Source organism: Suricata suricatta, chromosome 13 (genome assembly GCF_006229205.1).
Source record: "Suricata suricatta isolate VVHF042 chromosome 13, meerkat_22Aug2017_6uvM2_HiC, whole genome shotgun sequence".
Lineage (NCBI taxonomy): Eukaryota > Metazoa > Chordata > Mammalia > Carnivora > Herpestidae > Suricata > Suricata suricatta.
In genome coordinates this window covers 36,930,404-36,950,720 of record NC_043712.1, presented here as the reverse complement: position 1 = coordinate 36,950,720, position 20,317 = coordinate 36,930,404, and the positions used below count along the sequence as shown (strand labels likewise).

The following is a 20,317-nucleotide window of genomic DNA, read 5'->3' as shown; positions in this document are numbered from 1 at the left end:
GCATTGTTATTATTTTTTAATATTTAAAACTAATTTTATTTTATTTTAGAGAAAGAGAGTGGGAGACAGAGCGGTGGGGGAGAGAGGGAGAGAAATAATTTCAAGCAGCCTCCATGCTCAGCGCAGAGTCTGACACGGGGCTCAATCCCATGACCCTGGGATGATGATCTGAGCTACAATCAACAGTTGGACACTCAACCAACGAAGCCACTAGGCACTCCTTTAAAAAGTTTCTTTTTTTTAGTAACAGTATTATAACCAATGTTAACTTCCTGATTTAGATCATTTTATTATGGTTACATATGTTGTTAATACTATGGGTGCTGTGCATTTATTTTTTGTAAATTTTTGTAAAACAAAACGATTCAAAAATTAAAAAGGTAAAAATAGATGCTGACTGTCTCTCTCACCTTTCTAGTCTCGCAATTTATCCTTCATGAGGCCTGGAAATAAAATACCTAGCTAGAGACTTCAGTTCTGGTCAAAAGAACTTAAATAATATGGAGGGGCACAGGCAGCACTGTGCAGCCGCAAAAAAGGAACAAGGAAGATCTCTATATTGAACTGTGTAGTGAGCGCCAGGATCCTGGTCAGGGAAAAAAGCACAGTGTGTACAGTATGCCATCCTTTCTCTTCTAAAAATAGGGTTGAATACAAATATATACATATATATATATAAAGTGACTTTGCAAACAGTATTAGGAATATACATCCCTAGTGGGATACAACTTAAGAGTGAAAAGGAAACTGCAAAGAAATCTTAATTTAAATTGAGTAATCACATTATAAATAGTGTTAGCATTATTTTGAAATACATATATAATGAAGTAGAGCAAATAAACTATATTAATTTGATAGCAATCAAGAATTCTAGCATAAGAGAAAAGGGAAATACAAAATTTAAAAAGTTAACCAAAACTCTTGTAACTTAGTTTTGAATTAATTTATTAGTATGAATCCCTGATCTACCTTCCTCTTTCAAAAAAAAAATCTATTTCCTAGCTCTGTCCACTAACCCAGTGGTAATAAGCACCTCTAGAACTCCTTAATGGTCTCTAAATTCCATTTCCTTCTAAAACCAAGCCTTGTTGAAGAATTGGCTGATGCAAGGTCTGGAAAAGGAAATGTACATGATGAACCTAGATTATCTTGCCATACCAAAAGCCAGGAAGCTATTCGAGACTAAAAGGTTGGTAAAAAAAAAAACAAAAAAAAACAAAAAAAACCCCCACAGGAACATACTTGAAAAGACTCCCACTTTGGGCCAAATATGTGCAATTTAAATAGCAAAAAGAATACTGATTATAATGAGTTTATAATAATACAGAACAAACAAAAGTAAATAAACTCATTGGTCATGTTTACATTACTAGGGCACCAATCATTCTGAAAAGTAGTGAGTAAAGGCAAAGAATCAAGAATTTATCTTGTCTCTACTGTATGAATTATATTTCAGAATAATCAGATAGTTGAGGAAAAGTTCTTTTCAGCTAATAAAGAAGGAGTATTAGAATATCACCATTTGGAATCTCTAGTAAAACAAGAAATACAGGTGATGCTCATCAGGGGCCGCTAAAACCATTCATGGAAAAGCCTGATAGGAAGCTATCCTGGAGGAATTAAGCTCACAATACTGGAATCTTTCTCAGTTCTTAAAAAATCACAAAAAGAGATAACCAGACATTCTGTACCTTCTGATGTGTTTCTATAGGAAGTCTAAAAACTACCCATGAATTCTTGCCTCAATTTCATCAAGCTTCTAGAACACTGCTTTCCCAACAGAAATGTTAGCCACAAGTACAAGCCATACACATAATTAGTTTTTTAAAAAATGAAATTAAATTTTTTTTGTTTATTTATTTTGACAGAGAGAGAAAGAGAGAGTGAGTGAGTACTCATGAGCGGTAGAGGGGCAGAGAGAATCCCAAACAGGCTCCACACTGCCAGCGCAGAGCCCGACATGGGGCTCAATCCCATGATTGATAATCCATGATATCATGACCTAAGCCAAAATCAAGAGTCGTATTCTTGACTGACTGAGCCAGTCAGGCACTCCAAATCAATATTAATTATATGTTCTGTAATTCAATACATCCAAAATATTATTTTAGCGTGTAATCAATATGAAAAAACATTAATGAGATATTACACCCGCTTCAAGATCCTGGGTGAGCCAGGGTCTTACACTTAGAGCACAGCTCAGTTCAGACCAGCTACCTTTGAAGTGCTCAACAGCCACATGTGGCATAGCGGCTACCAGGCTGTACTGCACAAATACAGACCTTAACCACTTTGCAGAAAATATAGAAAATAGAGTCCATGTTAAACATCAACATGGGGATGCAGGAAATCTAATAGGACAAGTGACTCAGCTTTCTTGAATACATTGATATTAAAAAGAGAGAAACAGAGAGAGAGAGAGAATGGAAGAACTGATGTGGAATAAAAGAGACTGAGAAGTGATCCGAGGGTCCTGGCATCTTGATTTGAACAAACCAAGTGTGAAAAGACATTTATGGGACAACTGGAGGAAGAATAATATTTACTAGATAATAGATAACATTACATAATCATTTATTTAGGTGTGATAATAGCATTACAGTTACATTAAAAAAATAAGACCCCTTATCTCCTTGAGACAATGAAATATTTGTGGAAGAAATGACAGGATGACAGGATGTGCTTTATAATAATCCAACCAGGGGAGGAAAGGATTTTTCACACGGTTGAAACTGGGTACAAGTATTTGGGAGGTCATTATGTCATTTGTTCTACTTTTGTATGTTTGAAATTTTAATACAATCTAAAAATTTGATGAGAGGGAGAAACCTAAGTTAACCATTTAGCAGCTGCAAAAATACCTGTCTGTTCCTTTGCGAAGAATCTGATTGGGCAGGCTCCGTCTCCAACCTTGGAATTCTAGGAGCACGCCCTTGCTCTGCTGATTCCACCCACCCCACCCTCACCCACTCTGGCTGCATGTAAAAATGGGGCAAAATCTCTCAAGAAGGATTTTTTAAAAATTTTAATGTTTATTTATTTTTGAGAGAGAGAGAGAGAGAGAGGGAGAGAGACACAGAATCTGAAGCAGGCTTCAGGCTCTGTGCTAACAGAAGCAGGGCTCAAACTCATGGGCCACGAGATCATAACCTGAACCGCAGTCAGACACTTAACTGACTGAGCCACCCAGGCGCCCCTCAAGAAGGATTTTTAGATTAAAGCTTTCAAATAACTTACAGCCAGAAGACTCTGGTTTATTTCTGCACCTTCCATCTTTGTCTGTCTGTCTGAGTCTCTGGCATCTGCTGCTCTTTCACTGCCAGCCAAGTCAATAAAAGAGATCCTAGAGAAAAGACACAGCAGGGATAACTTCTTTGGGGCTTTGGTTTATTTTTGCAACAGTCAGCATTCTGTGGCGGCAGGAAGAAATTAACACTAGCCCATCCTCAGGAAAGAAAAGACATTACTGTCAGCTTTCCAAAAGTATTATAAGATTCTGAGCTGTCAGCTGTTGCTGGCACTTGTTCACTCAGACACTTCCGTTGGTTTTAATCATTTGTCAGAAAGTATGACTAAAATTAATAAAACATTCTTCCCATAAAGCTAAATGACTACAATCCAAGTCACGTATGTGACCATTTAGATAATTAAACAGAAACTTCTGTGGGCTGCTTTCCAGCCAAAAAAGAAAAAAAAAGAAAAAAAAAAAGAAAGAAGAGTTTACAAAAAAAAAAAGAAAGAAAAAGACTCATCACCTGGAGGTGAGACGGGCTCATCCATCAGTGTGGCCGAGTTTGCTAAGATAGCACCAGAGAAGCAATGAATGTACTCAATTGTCTTATGGCTTCTTTCAAGAAGGATAGATAATTTTCTCTACCCACCCCCTCTCTTTTTTTGGCCTGTAAGCTGAGATGCATTTCCTACTATTCCTTTGCTGATACGGTGTTTCACGTTAGAAGCAATCAATGTCCCTTTTAATAACTTAGGCTTGACCAACAATAGGTCATTACTTCACGGTTAATCAACTGATGGCAGTTTAATACAATGATTTATTTCAGTGCTAACAACTCTACTCTATCCCTGATATTTATTAAAAACTCCATGGTGGCGGAGTGTCCTGTTGTTGATAACACATATTTCAAAGTCACATTAGGGAAAGGCAGACAATGCAGTTCCTTGCATATTTCCAGCTCACCTGCCAAATGTCCTCTTGGCTGAATCTTTGATCTGAATTTGGATGATAGCATGGGAGCGGGAGGAGTCTGCATTAACTCCAGTGGCCCCGGTGCTGCGCTCCTTGCTGCCTTTCAGAATCACCTGAAAATAAAATCCATAGGGTGACTTCCCTGAGAAATAAAAAAGCCCTCTGGTTTCTAAGAGTTGGCTGAGAGCAGTAAAGATCAGGCATATACCTTTGTCCGTACACTGCAGTCATTTTCCTTCTATGCAGAAAGCTGCCTAAACATTAATCGTACAGAGTAGGTGCCCAACAGCAATGCAAACAATGTGGACTACTCACCTTGGGGGAGAACATTTGAAAGCTGAAGAGCTAATTTACTTCTTGATCTCATAAACTGTTTTTTGTATCTTTGATAGATTTAGCCTGAGTACAATCTCCAGGGCATGACTTGTCTCCAACGCAAGGTCTTATAGTATCCATCTATCTTAGTAACCAAAGCAAAGGACAGAAATGTGTATCACAGAATGACTAATACACAGAGCAGAAAAAGAGGGAGAAAGAGAAGCAGAATCCCAAGCAGGCTCCGCACTGTCCGCCTGTCAGCTCAAAGCCTGATGTGGGGCTTAAACTCCCAAACCTTGAGATCATGACCTGAAATCCAGACTTGGCCGCTTTTTGCCACCCAGGCACCCCTAGAATTGTATTTTAGAATCAAATTTAGAATATTTCAGATGCACTCACTTTGTAAATAGTTTGCTAAAGGTGTAACAAGTCGATCTGATGAATCTTTTTATAAAGAGAAGGACCTATTGATTGATAACACTGGACTACCAACTGCAGAGATAGTATGCTATTGCTTTAGAAATCATAAGAGTGAGAACAGAGCCCCTCACACAGGGTGTGGCACGTGCCGCCGCCTGGCACTGCTCACGAAGCTCGGTGCTGGCTAGGCCACTTAAGGCACATCTGTAACTGAACCACCTAGTTCAAATGTACTTCTTCATCCTGACCTCTCTCCTGTCACTCTGACTTCATGCACACGTAGACTGTAATGTAAGGATGATGTGTAATGTTCTTTTTATCAGATTTTTCTTTTTTCTTTATTAGAGAAGGAAGACATGCTTACTGTGGAAAACTTGGAAAATGTAGGAAAAGTATCAAGAATATATACCTTGCATAATCCCAGAGTTAGGATTCTGGTGTACTTCCTTTTAGCTTTAGGGTTCTCATACCTCTTTCTGTTTTTTTGCTTGCTGTTTTTGGTCTTTTACAAACCCCATGAAGAGACAGGGGAGATCCTTTAAATCTCTACATTTGTATGAACAATATGCTTGATTAGGAAGAAATACAGAGAAGTTAGTGACTTACCCGAGGTCACATAGGTCAACTATGGTCAGGCTAGGGGTACAAGCCAGGTGGCCTCTGCCACATGTTGAGAGTAACGATACTAGGGACACAGAGCTGAGAAAGGCCTCAAGGCCATGCTAGCTAGGCACAGTGGGTATGGACAGACACTCAGAGAATGGTTTGTGGTTCACCCCAGGGGAGTGAAGAAAGATTGGCTTCTGGGATTCTGTTATAGTTTTATACTTGGTTTTTCATGCACCTTGTCCACCTTATCCTTCATGATGCATTAGGTACCTATGAGTATGTCTCAGAAAACCTAATGTGTTGAGGATACTTTTCCTAATACCTTCTAGGGAAGGCAAATAGGGATTTCTGGTTCTGGTCCAGTTTCCTCAGCGTCAAAAACAGGCTGCAATCACCATGGCTTTCAGAAACTGTGAAATAAAGCAGCTGAGCTCTGAGGAGTAGAAATGACTTAGGTTATGAAGATCATCAAACTTTTTTTTAATGTTTATTTTTATTTATTTAAAATTTTTTTTAAGTTTATTTTTTGAGAGACACAGAGACAGCACAAGCAGGGGAGGGGCAGAGAGGTAGAGAGAGAATCCCAAGCAGGCTGTGTGCTGCCAGCACACAGCCCGACACAGGGCTCAAACTCACGGAACAGTTAGATCATGACCTGAGCCAAAACCAACAGTCAGACGCTTAACTGACTGAGCCATTCATGTGCCCCAGTGTTTATTTTTGAGAGAACGGGAGTGGGGGAGATGCAGAGAAGGGGGAAAGGGGATCAGAAGCAGGCTTCATGCTGATAACAGAGCCTGATGTGGGGCTCAAACTCACAACCCTGAGATCAAGATTTGCATGCTCTACTGACTGAGCCAGCCAGGTGCCCCAAGAATGAACATCTTTGTGTAAACTTCCAAAACTTTATTTCTTTCCACAAATGTAAAACAGTCAGAGTTTCATGGGGGGAAATAGAGCTTTACAGATCAACATGAGACTCATGGGCTCCCCAGTAAAAGTGAAACAAACAAAAAAAGAATAAAAGGGAACAAAATATTTGGGGGGAAATGCAAATCTAGGAGCCAAGCAAAAAAAGTGCAATCAACTTAAAAATCACTAGGCTTCCTTTTCCTCTACTACTTCCTCCTTCTCGAATTCTTCCTTTCATTACAAGTCTATTAATAGGGCAAATTTCTAAATCTAGGTCTTTTAGACAAAACATGTTATGTGAGTAGTGAAATGGGGACCTGCCACCAAAGAATCTAAAGACAACTGCTGAATTCTGTTGTTTGGAAAACATTCAGGGACATTATTAATAAACACTATTGATAAGAACAGATGTGGCAAATTGAGCAAGTATCACACCAACCATCTTCTGTATGTTATCTCATTTCCTCCTCTCTCATCCAACCCAATCATCCACTGTCATCTGCATGCTTCAGGCTCGGAAAGGGAAAGGACATGCGGAAGGACACAGGGCGCCAGGACCCCGCTCTGTACGGTTATAAGGCTTGAATCACTAAGTTTCTGCGCCTACACTGAAGGAAGGCTAGGAGCACGTCAGCGGCATAGGCATTGGTGCCTAGTAAGTCTCTATCACTGGCATCACCGAGGCTCGCACAGAGGAAGCTTTTGCCATGTGGGCCTCTGCCATCAATCACAGTCAGGGCAATGAGAAACCATGAAACAGGCTTAGGAGAAGGTTGAGAATGGATGCCTATAAGTACATAAAATGGCTATCGAAATGACTTAAAAATCTATAAATCTCTACAACTGAAAAAAGAAATCTTGATTCCACAGCTGAGGAATGTGAGGAGTCCGTGCGTCCTCTGGAAAGGTAGGGGAGACCTGGTGTCTGCATGGTTAAGACCAGGTAATAAAATACACGTGAAGGAGAGACTTCCTGAAGGACGATCCTGTGGCGAAAAGATGGCTGCTAGCTGTGCAGGCAGGCAAGTGGCCATGCCTGAGCGAACCTGAGGGTGATTTGTGAGGATGACACTCAAAGATGACACCTGAGGGTGACACTTGAGCAAACACATGGGTGATACCTGAGTGAGCATGGTAAAACCTGAGAAAGTACGACACCTGAGTTAGCAAGTGCTGTTGTTTCGAGTCAATAAATGTTTATGAGGGTATCCATAATTTATATCAACTTTCCACCTTGATCTCAGCTGACTTCTTGTGCACCATCACATACATTACAGAGTATTGATGGCGATAACACATGAACAAGAAATTTCTTTCTGCTTTTTTTATTTTTATTTTTTTAGTTTACATATTTTTTTAAAGAGAGCGAGAAAAAATGGGAGGGGCAGAGAGAGAGGGAGAGAGAGACTCCCAAGCAGGCTCTGCGGTCAGCACATAGCCCGATATGGGGCTCAAACTCATGAACCGCGAGATCATGACCTGAGCCTAAATCAGGAGTCAAATGCTCAACCAACTAAGCCACCCAGGTGCCCCTTCTTTCTGCTTTTCTTAGGAGAAATATCTTAAGATAGAGCAGTACCATAAACTCTTCCAAAGGTAGAGCGGGTGATGGGACACCATTATGGCCCATACCTAAGGAAAAGGGACTTCCTCCTAAATGTTTGTTCCTTTTCCATTCAGTTGGTTTAATCTTCAGGGATGAAGGCATCATGGGCAGCAACCCTCCTTTCAAATGCAGGAATGGCTGGGGGTGTAGGGGCAGAGAACCACAGGGAACAGGAGTATAAGAAACAAATTCCTTAGGACTCAACCATGGAGGACACTCTGGACAGGTTAAGAATGGTCACAATCTTGGAGCACCCAGGTGGCTCAGTTGGTTAAGTACCTGATTTTGGCTCAGGTCGTGATTGCATGGTTCATTAGTTCAAGCCCTGGATCAGGCTTTCTGCTGTCAGTGCAGAGTCTGCTTCAGATCCTCTGTCTCCCTCTCTCTTTCCCCTCCCCTGCTCATCATGCTCTCTCTCTCTCTCTCTCAAAAATAAACATTACCAAAAAGAAAAAAAAAAAAGAATGGTTACAATCTCAGGGAAGCCCCTTCAACATATCCCACAAACTTTTGTTCTGCACTTGATTTTACAATTCCTAGAAAGGGGCCTTTGGCTCTTAAATAACTCTAAATAGCCACACTCATGTATCCTCCGATTTTTCATCCCAGGACTCAAGAATATAATAGTCACACAACTATGAGGTCTCAGCCCTTAAACAAAATTTACTTATTTGTCCTGGGAAAAAGAAACTGTTAGAAAAAGACATCAGTGGTGAGCCACTGTGCCATTTCACACACCCAAGTCCCTGGTGTGTGTTGTGAAGTTGTTCTAAAGGTAGGTCTTGCCAAGTACCTGGCCTGTCCTTCTAGCCTTCTCTCTTTGACTCTAGCCAGGCTTGCTACTAAAAGAATGATTATAATGGCTGCAGGGTGCATGTTAGAATCACATGGAGAGCACTTAAAGTAACACCTACCTTCATACATTGCTGCTGGGAACGTAAAATGGTGCAGCCACTTTGGAAAACAATGTGGCAGTTCCTCAAAAAGTATGACCCAGCAATTCCATTCCTAGGCATAGACTCAAGAAAACTGAAGACATATGTCTACACAAAAACTTGTATGTGAACGTTCATAGCAGCATTATTCATAATAGTGGTTTCTATAAAAGTGAAAACATCCTATGTGTCTATTAACTGCTAAATGGATGAATAAAATATGAGTAACATGGGGCGCCTAGGTGGCTCAGTCGATTGAACGTCTGATTCTTGATTTCAACTCAGGTCATGATCCCAGGGTGGTGGGATTAAGCCCTGTGGTGGGCTCTGAGCTAAGTGTGGACACTGCTTGAGCTTCTCTCTCCCTCTGCCCCTCTCCCCCACTCACAAGCTCACTGTAAAAATAATATATACATATGAATAATGTATCCATAATAGATTATTCAGCCATAAGAAGGAATGAAGTACTTATATGTGCTAAACCTGGATGAGCTTTGAAAATATGCTAACTGAAAGAAGCCAGAGGAAAAAAGTTGCATATTATATGATTCCATTAATATGATATGGCCAAAATGGGCAAATCCATAGAGACAGAAATTAGTGGCTGTGATGTCTGGAGACAAAGGAAATAGGGAGCACCTGCTAATATACAGGGTTTCATTCTGAAGTGACGAAAATGTGCTGGAATTAGAGAGTGGAGATGGCTGCACAACTTTCTGAATATACTTTAAAAATCACTTAATTGTATATTTTAAAAGGGTGATTATTATATGTGAGTAATATTTTAATAAGAAAATTATATTTTAAAACACTGAAGCACACACTTTAAAAAGGTGAATTTTATAGTATGTGGCCAATAGTTCAGTTCAAGATAACAATAACCAAATCTGGCCCTAAGCCCAAGAGATTCTCATTTAATTGGCCTCAGAGGGACTCAAGTAAGCATTAAGACACCATGGTGAAACTAGAAAGCCAAGCCACAGAATGAGACAACACGTTTATGACACAAGTAACTGACAAACGACTCACATCCGTATATACACAGAGAGGAAACCCATAAGATAAATTAAAAATATGAAAAGCTATTCAGTTGAATTCTCAATCAGCAAAATGCCAAATAACTCTACAATGAGATGTAATTAAACAATTCCAGACAGGCATAAATTTGAAAAACAGGAAGTGCTGGCAGGATGGAGAACGGATTGCTCACACACCACCTGTAGTGTACACAGCTTTGGAAAGCGAGTGAAGTGCAAGACGTGCACGTCCTCACAACGAGAACCGTACTGGAATACATGTGTAAGGACGTTCACGGTACAGTGTTAAAAACAGCCCCAAATAGAAACAACCCCAACTGTCCATTAACAGAATGGTTAAATTGTGGTTTATTCATATGATTGAATACTATATAGCAAATAAAAACAAAACTACAGCCATATGCAAAAACGTAGACTGAACTCAAAAGCATAATGGTGAGCAAAAGAAGACGACACGGTGTGATTCTATTCATACAAAATTAAAAAAACAGCTGCACACTAAGTGATATATAGTTAATGGATGAATACATAAGCGGTAAAACTATAATGAAGAACAAGAAAGTGACTAGCATAAATGTACAGGGGACTGTGACTGTCAAGTTGTACAAATGTACATAGGGCGCGGAAACGTTCCATTTCTTAATCTCGGTAACTGATTATGAAGGTGCTTGTTTCTTTATGCTGTACTATATACACACAATACACGTTTAGGCTTTATGCATATTTCTGTATAGGCTATTTTTCACAATAAAATGATCTAATGTAAAGCCAGGGTTGAGGACCACTGCATTGAAGGAAGATTCAACAAACATATATTTGTACATAAGTTAATAAATTCCCAGAAAAGGAAAAAAAATAACAATTTTAAACTGTTAACTATGGATATCTCAGTAGGGAGTGGGGAGCTGCATACAGTAAGTTGGAGGTAGCCTTTATTCTTCTATATTCTTACATATTTTTGCAAGGTTTATATCTAGTAATGACCAAGTATTAAAAGATAACTTTTTAAAAGCCTTTTTAAATTTACTTATTTTGAGAGAAAGAGAGAGACAGCACCCCTAAAAGATAACTTTTAATAAAAGATTTGGAAATGCCTTTGGAAGGATATACAAAAAAACTAATAAAACTAGTTGCCTCAGTTTGAAAAGGGAATGGAAGGGATATTTTTGTTATACCTCTTGACTTCTGACCCATGTGAAAGTATTACCTATTTAAAAAAGATTTTAAGTAATTTCTATACCCACTGTGGGGCTCAAACTCATGACCCAGAGATTAAGAGTCATATGCTCTACTGACTGAGTCAGCCACGTGCCCCTCACCCATTCAATTTTCTACTTAAAAGTAAAACTATTTTGGGATGTCTGGGTGCCTCAGTTAAGCATCCAACTCTTGACTTCAGCTCAAATCATGATCTTATGGTTTGTAAGTTCAAGGCCCCACATTAGATTCTGTGCTGACAGTGTAGAGCCTGCTTGGGATTCTCTCTCTCCCTCTTTCTGCCCCTTCCCTGCAGACTCTCTCTCTCTCTCTCTCAATATAAGTAAACAATAGAAGAACATTTCTCTCCGGCGGCTCTTCCCGCTCCCATAGAAATACGCGCTGGCAGTCTGTCAAAGTGAGAGGAGCCCAAGAGCAGCCTCTCGCGCACGAGGTTCTCTCACACACCCTGTGGCACTGAGACGACAGCCATGCAGAGAAAGGAGCTGTCCTCTTAGAGGACTCACATTTGACAAATGTGAAGCAGCATGCTTGCCATGGCCTTCTGGCAAATTTGAGTCCATTATTCTTGCCAGATAGCAAAATGAATTCTTTCCCTGTACTTAGGTTGCTACCGCGGGGGTAGTAAGAAGAGTTACCTCTAAGAGGAGCTCCACACTGTCCACCTGAAGCTCTTGCAGTCCCACTATCTGTACCACGTGCTTGCTATCTTCTCTTGCAAAGAGCCTGCAGATACAAGAACATGGTTGGTATGGCAGACCTGCTATAATGGACTTTGTTCTTGCCTCCCCAGAAACCTTCCACCGCTTCCCTATTAGGTAGCTGTTCTGTTATTTGAGTGAGACTGATGCGTATCCTCCCCACCCGCTCGCTCACACACCTCCGGACCACAGCCGTGGGCTTCAGAGATGGTCCTTGACTGTTGTAAACAAATCAACATCTTTGGCTACAATTAAAAGAATGAACATATAATCCAGACCTATGCCAATCAATGGATGGTATATTCCTGGCTTCAGCGATTAATTTAGGAGTGGATATGGATCTCTGCTGGTCCAATCAAAATAAAGTCCTTGTCTCTGGTTGTTAGGTGCCTGGGGGTGAGGTGGTGGTGCTCACTCTTCCTGGAAGTGAAAGTATGGGCCCTGGGAGCAGTGGTGGCCATTCTGTATCCACTAGAGGGCCTGTTTTGAAAGCTAACATCATAGAAGGTAGAGCAGAGAGATGCACAGCAACTGGGTCATTATAACATCTCTGAGGTGCTAGAGAAAACAGGTCCTACGGCCTGATTCTTCTCTGGACTTTCTAGTTATATGAGCCAATGACTTCCCTAAATACTTAAGCTAGTGTAAATGGGGTTCTACTCTATTTCCAACATAAGGAGCCTTCATATATCTTCAAAGCGAGGAAGCAAGAGCTGGCGCTGTGACTTCATCTCTCAGGCCCGTGTCTCAGGCTGTGGCCTGCCATAGTCATTAAACCAGGTGTCTCAAGGGGCATGTACTGAATCTATCAAAGACTCTCAGACTATTTTTCTCTCTTAATAAGATACTGATTAAGGCTAAGAATGGAATTCCACTTTACAGCCAAAAAAGGAAATGATTTTCTCAAATTTTTTTCTTAGTTTATATTTCGCCCCAAGATTCCAAATGTTTACAGAGGATGGGAGGAAAACAGCTTCACCAATCCCCATGATCTATCAGAAAATAACTCTATTGGCCTCCGGGATAAAAAAAGGATCAAGCTTTCAGAGCCTCAGGTCATTCCTAAACATACTTTGCTAGGCCCTATGCCCTGAACTCACCCCAGGAAAGTTCCTAATGGATACCCCAAAATGTACTACCAAATTTTTAAATTCTATAAGCCAGAAACATATTTCTATCACTTTTTGTGCAAGGGTATAAAAACAATTTATCCTCTACTTTAAGAGTTAATTTGGGGTTGAGGGGAGCTAGGTGGCTCAGTCAGTTGGTTCGGCTTCCAACTCTTGATTTCAGCTCAGGTCATAATCTCACCATTTGTGAGTTTGAGTCCGGAGTCGGGCTCTGTGCTGACAGTGCAGAGCCTGCTTGGAATTCTCTCTCTCCCTCTCTCTCTGCCCCTCCCCACCTCTCAAAATAAATAAACTGAAAAAGAAGGCAAATATACAAGGCAATAGACCTGAGTAATTCACTAAAGAACCACACTCACAAATAACTAGATGTCCTGACCATTCCTTCATCCAAAGAAACCAACCAACAAACCAGACAGAGAGACACACACACACAGAACACAACAACAGCTTTTATCCTCATGCCAACTGTTCTTTAAACAAAGAGGACTTCAACTACCTGCATTTTGACCTCAAACTTTCTAAATAATTTTCATTCCAGTGTGTCATACTTTTAAATCTGGGAAAAGACCTTGCAGGCAAAGCATCCCCAGAAGGGAACCCAAACTACCCCTCAAGCAATAAAGGACAGCCCGGAGCCAGCAAGACCTTGCCCATGATTGGCCCTAAGTCAATGATCAACTTGACTTCGCTGCTCACATGCACAAACCCATCGAACTTTGTCCCACATTCTCTTTATATAAACCGGAAAGTATTTTCGGTACTTTGGAGGCAGTCTTTGAAATGTTAGTCCACTGTCTTCCCAGTGTTGGCTCCACTGAACTAAATTCCTTTCTTCTTTCACCACTACTTGTTTTTTGCCTTTGGATTTTGTCACTGGCTAGTGGTTGAACCTGATCTGTTTGGGGTTTGGGGTTTGGGACCCCCCCCCCCCCAGAGCCAGATGCTCCTGCATCCCAGTGCTTGGTTACATTCTGACTGGAAAGGGCTCCTAAGTAAGAGTGTTGGGGCCTGGAAGAGAAGCTGTGATTGAGCAAACATGAGAGGGTACAACAAAGAGAGGGTAATAAAGAAAAGCAACTCTTGTCCAAGCAAACCCAGAGCAGAACCCTCCTTTATCTGGCAGTTGCTATGTCAGAACAGAACCCTGAACACCTGGACATTCTCCGAACTGTGGCATACCCAAAGGTCCCCTTTTCTTTGGAATAGTCCACAGATGGCAGTTTGCCTAAGTCCAACTGATAGCCTCTCCAGTTTCACTACTCAATACTCATGTGGGAAACAAAGGCAAGCTGAGGGCAAAGTACAAGCTAACACCATGGGGGGGTGGGCATCGGGATGTGGGATTTGTAAGACATTCCTCAGGCACTCCTGGCTGCCCAAGAACAAAGGAAAGGGGAAAACAAATGGTTAACTGACACAGATCACTGTCATGCAGGACAAGAGTTTCCATCAGTTTGCAACTGTCTAAATGATTTACAAGGGAAAAGGCCATCTCCAGAAACCTAGAGACTCAATTTCCTAGAGCCCTAACATCACTCTGCCCTCTATAGGATAGAAAATTTTATATACTCAGTCAGTCTTCCCAAGGCCAGTGCAGCTATTTCTGACCACAGGTCCTGTCCTTTTTGCACCAAACACATCTCCAGAATTCATTCATGGCCATGTCAGCTCTGGACCCCAACACTTCAAACCTCATCATGTCTAGCATGGGGGCCTGCCCTATCAGGCTCCCTCCACTGAACTCAGCAGCTCTTCTAGCCCAACCCCCATTCCAGTGCTTGCCTGGAATTTGCACTTCCTCTTGGACAGCTCTGGAAGGGCTTGGATACCTTTGCTAGGAGCTAGTTTCTGTCACTGATTTGGCTTTCCCAGCCTTCCACCATGCTCTGCCCCAACTCCCTTCTCTCCACTAGAGGCTGCTCCCAATACGTCACAGGTCTGGTTAATTCTGTTACGACACCCTTTTATCCTTCCACCTCCCCTATTCCATCTCTTCTCCTTATTCTCTCAGTCAGTACCTTCACAACTTTGTTGTTTCCTGCTCAATGTCAGCTGTTTCAACCTAAACAAAATATTAGGCCAGAAAAATACAATAGGGATTTAAAGTCGGAGTTACTGAGTCCATTTCTACATTGCCGTATCATGTTGCAAGGGCAAGAGTTTAAGACAAGAGTTAAAAGTCTAACATGGAGAGATGTATTTTTGTAACTGACCTCAGAAAACTATCATTAAGTTTACCCTAAGATTATTGAGAGGAAAAAAAAAAAAAGAAAGCAGGAAACATTATTTATAGTTCTAATAATAGGGAAAAGAACAGGAAGGCATTTAAGTACATGTTGATATCCTGACTTCCTGAAATCATCACCTTTTTCACAGATCAAAGTAAAAGGGATAGTCTTTGATAAACATAAGGATATAGATCACTTAAAAAAAAAAAAAACGAATGCAAAGTTAATTTGCATTTTTCTCTAGCTGAACTGATTTAAAAAACATTCATCTAATTCGGGAGGCTCATCTCACAAAAGGGCACCAATATAACAAGGCCTTGCATTAAATCCCATGATTCAGCAATTCTGTGGGACGCTGGCTTAAAACAATGATAAACAGATTTGTAGTTTCCCGCTTATACCCAGTACCTTTTTCTTCTATTTAAGAGGTCATAAAGCTGTCCACAGTAGATTTCATAGAAGCTGATCCACACAAAGAGGTGCCTTCTTGGCTGGGACACTTCTAGTTGCCTGAAGATATCTTTGGCAGCCAGAGCATAGAGTCCTGGGTTCTGATGAGTTCCTATCATGGTGTAGGTCTTCCCAGCACCTGTCTGTCCATATGCGAAGCAAGTGGCATTCCCTCTAGGGGGAGAAATCATTTGTATAACACATATACTACGAGAAATGTTCATCTCTACACAGATTTTCATGACCAAAATCAGGTAGAAGCAGAATCCTGTTTATAGCTGACAAAATTCATCTATAAGCATAGAATCTTTTAGGGAGAGGAGAACTTTACATTATAAAAACATAGAGGAAAAAACATGAGTTTTTTCACAGAAATTTTTTAAGGAACTGGTTATACCATAAGACAACTCTGGAAGATAAGGAAACAAGGACCCATTAGATGCCCTAGAGAATCTAGGAGGGGGTGATTTTATCTTAATCAGAAAAGGTAAGTTTGATGAAAAGAAGTAATAGAGAATTAAAATAAATACAAAAATAATAGAAGACCATATGATGAACAGGGTGGTAGTGACTTCTCATATAAATATTAATGAAGTTTAGAAGTAAAATCAGTGTAAGCAAGATATTTGAGCAAGGACTCACAGAAGGGTTTTTCTAAAGAGCCTCAGTTTTCACTTTCATTAATAAATTAGTTACCTGACTTCTATCTAAGATCCCTTCTAACCTGACACCATGTGGTTCTAAGTGAGAATCACTATTCTTGCATGTGGGTGAGTATGTATGTGGGTGCGAGTGTAAAGAACTGCAGAATGAAAGGTGCGGAGAAGAGTTGGGAGACTATTCTGCCGATCACCACATGGTTTCGGAGGAGCTAGAGGCCAAGGTTATCTGAGTACTGGAGGCTCAATTATGTAGTACAGAGTAGAAAGTGAACATAATGTTACATAATGCAGCTATTGCAGACTCTTGAACAGGATACTGCATGGATTAATGATAAAAGTAGCTACGTGCATTAAGAAAAAGAGTCTGTGTATAGACACAGAAGTAGGGCAAAAGTGGAGGTGGACAGAGAGAATATGAGGAAAGGGGCCTGAAGCCAGAAAGAGCCCCCAAAACGAGTAATAGGACAACAGCAAAGGAACCATGAAAGTGTGAGAATAAAGAGATGATAGCTAATCAGACTTCAACTGTTTGAGCAGAGACCAGTTACTCCTGGTCTTTTGAATCCAGGCTCCCAGCAATATGGGCACTTGCATACACTGGCAGGGGCCCAGTTAGGAAAGGAGTAAAGGAGGAAAATATAAACACATTGCAGAGGATTTAACAGAACGAGGGGCGCCTGGGTGGCGCAGTGGCTTGAGTGGCTGACTCTTGATTTCTGTTCAAGTCATGATCCCTGGATCCTGGGATCAAGCCCTGTGCTGGGGTCCACACTGAGCACAGAACCTGCTTAAGATTCTCTCTCTCTGCCCCTCTCCCCTGCTTATGCTTTCTCTCTAAAATAAAAGACTTAGCAGAATGAGAGTAAAGAATAGTATCTCCTTTTTCTTCTAAACATTTAGTGATGATCTTTTTGAAAAACAACAATATGGGCATGAAAAATCTCTCATTACGCTTGGCAGAATGGATGCATTTAACTTGTACCTCTCTTATTTTTTAAGATGGTACTGTCCTAACATTCAAATTCTAACTTTGGAAACTTGTTCTCTTAAAAAGTACTCCCTAAATTTGATACATAAGAAATCAAACCTGAAAGGTATTTCACTTTTTCAGCCAGCTCAGAATTAAAAAAACTTTAATGACTTCTATGAAACAACAATAAAAAGAAAACAGGGGCGCCTGGGTGGCTCAGTCGGTTAAGCCTCCGACTTCGGCTCAGGTCAGATCTCACGTTCATGGGTTCGAGCCCCGCGTCGGGCTCTGTGCTGACAGCTAGCTCAGAGCCTGGAGCTGCTTCCGGTTCTGTGTCTCCTCTCTCTGCCCCTCCCTCTCTCATGCTCTGTCTCTCTCTGTATCAAAAATAAATAAAACATTAAAAAAAAAAAAAAGAAAACATACAAAAAAGGGGGCAAATGAAGGTATCTGAATGGCTTATCAATAAGCACATGAAAAGTTTCTCAGTATCATTAGGCATTCTGGAAATTCAAATTCGAAGCATAATGAGATAAAGTTACATACCCATTAGCTTGGCTAAAATAAAGAAGACTGACAATACCAAATATGGTGAGGATGTAGAAATGCAATTCACACACATTGCTGCTGGGAATATAAAATGGTGTGAGGAAAACTGTTTGACACTTTCTTATAAACACACACATATCCTATGACCCAGAAATTCCATTTCCAAATTTTACCCAAGGTGAATGAAAACATGTCCAAGAACCAAAGACTTATACAAGAATGTTCACAGAGCTTTATTCACAATAGTCCAAAACTGGAAACAACCCAAATGTCCATCAACAGGAGAATGGACAAACTGCGGTATATTCATAGAAAGGAATATTACTCAATAATAAGACTGCAGATACATGTACTAATATCAAAAAACACTATGCTAAGCCAAAGAAGCCAAGCATAAAAGAAAATATATGGGAATGATTCTATTTCTGTGACATTCTAGAAAAGGCAAAACGAATCTATAGTGACAGAAAGCAGGTCAGTGGTTATAGAAGACCTGAGGGTGGAGGTGAGATTAACTAAATGGGGACACAAGAGAACTTTCTGGGGTAATGGAAATGTTCTGTATCTTGTTCAAGGTATTGGTTACCTGGATATATACAACTACTAACACTCATCAAAGTTGCATGCTTCTTAAGATGTGTGCGTTTAACTGTATGTGAATTATACCTCAATGTTTTTAAATTATAAAAATTATTTTCTAAAAAGTCAACAGTAACCTGGGTGGCTCAGTTAGTTCAGCATCAACTTTGGCTCAGGTCATGATCTCATGGTTCATGGGTTTGAATCCCACTTTGGGCTCTGTGCTGACAGCTCGGAGCCTGGAGCCTACTTTGGATTCTGTGTCTACCTTTCCGTCTGCCCGTCCCCTGCTTGCACGGTCTCTCTTCTATCTCTCGAAAATGAGTAAATATTTTAAAATTTTGGGGGCCAAAATACTCTGGGGCACCTAGGTGGCTCAGTCGGTTAAGTGTCTGACTCTTGATTTTGGTTCAGGTCAAGATCTCATCATTTGTGAGTTCAAGCCCCACACTGGACTCCATGCTGACAGTGTGGAGCCTGCTTAGGATTCTCTCTCTCCCTCTTTCTCTCTGCCCCTCCCCAGCTTGTGTGCACTTTCTTTCTTTCTCTCTCTCCCCGCAAAAAACCAAAACCAAACCAAAACAAAAAACCTTAAAGAAAGGTCAACTTATATAAAATATAAATAAGTAAGTAAAATTAAAAAGTCAAAATACCTTGGAATCAGTGATTAGAGCAGACTGTTTGGCATTTTCTATCTACACATGCCTACATTTGAATATACAACAGAGCTCCCTAATGCCTTTTCTATCCGATTTGTATGTTTTTAAGTGTGAGTAATTATTTCAATATTAAAAAAAATACATGTATGAAGAACAGATGATAGTCACTTATCTATCCCACTCCAATGAACAAGGTAATTGAACTATATAGCCAGAATACATAATTCCTATTATCAAAAGTTCAAACTACAACCACTTAAACCTTTTTATTCTGAGGACTTTGATGAAATTATATTGTTGACAACTTACATTTTTGCTGATAATTTCTGAATGCTTGGTAAATCCTATAGAGACAAGGCACTCTAGCAGAATTCTAAATTCATCAGATTAAGACACAAATTCATGTTTAGTTAAAAAGTGAAAAATGTAAGTGATGTTTATAAAGAAGTATGATTATGGAGAATAGAAAATATGAAGCAAGAGAAACAAATAATTACTATCATACCCATTGAAAATATGCTGAATGAGTGGATGAGTGGTCTTCATATACACATCCCGATTGGTGCATGCTTCACCAAAGACTTCATCAAAATAAAAAACATGCTGAAAAAGAAATGTGATGTTTATACAGACATTTTCCGGGTTTGCTTCGCCACTATTCCAGTTAACACATAAAATAAAGGTGCAAATATTTTTTTAACTACTGACTATGACCAATTTAGAGAAAAATAAGCAATCAATAGCTGTCAGATGACAGGGCCTTCTTTACCTGGGATCTCTGTAGACATGTTCTTATAATGTAAAAACTAAGGCACATAATTTTTGTTCTCTCTTAAGTGAAGTAAACTGATGAGTATAAGAGTGAGCAAATCCTTCTTAGGTCCAGGAGAACTGAATTCTGTGGGGATTATCCTCACAACCCACTAGGGCCAGCATAATTGAAACTTGGGGGAATTCTAGAGGAAGGTTTCCATTTCCTTGGTTACATAGCTGAGTTTCTAATTCCATAAACATTTACTGCTCAGCTGGTAACATGTACAACTGCAGTAGGCACTTCAAAGGGCCCAAAGAAATGGACATTACCTACCATTATCCCACCCCACCTGTGGATCCAGACAAGTATACATGTG

The 20,317-nt window shown here is 40.3% G+C and overlaps 1 protein-coding gene across 1 annotated transcript in view; it reads right to left on the bottom strand.

Annotated features, from left to right (window-relative positions):
- Positions 1-20,317, bottom strand: part of KIF24 (kinesin family member 24) — a 66,720-nt gene that overhangs the window by 17,572 nt on the left and 28,831 nt on the right. Inside the window, exons 4-8 of the mRNA XM_029919456.1 lie at positions 19,693-19,790; positions 15,727-15,942; positions 11,898-11,985; positions 4,196-4,317; positions 3,238-3,343 (exon numbers count right to left, since the gene is read on the bottom strand). Coding sequence (XP_029775316.1) covers positions 3,238-3,343; positions 4,196-4,317; positions 11,898-11,985; positions 15,727-15,942; positions 19,693-19,790 — 630 coding nt within the window. The remainder of the gene's footprint in view (positions 1-3,237; positions 3,344-4,195; positions 4,318-11,897; positions 11,986-15,726; positions 15,943-19,692; positions 19,791-20,317) is intronic.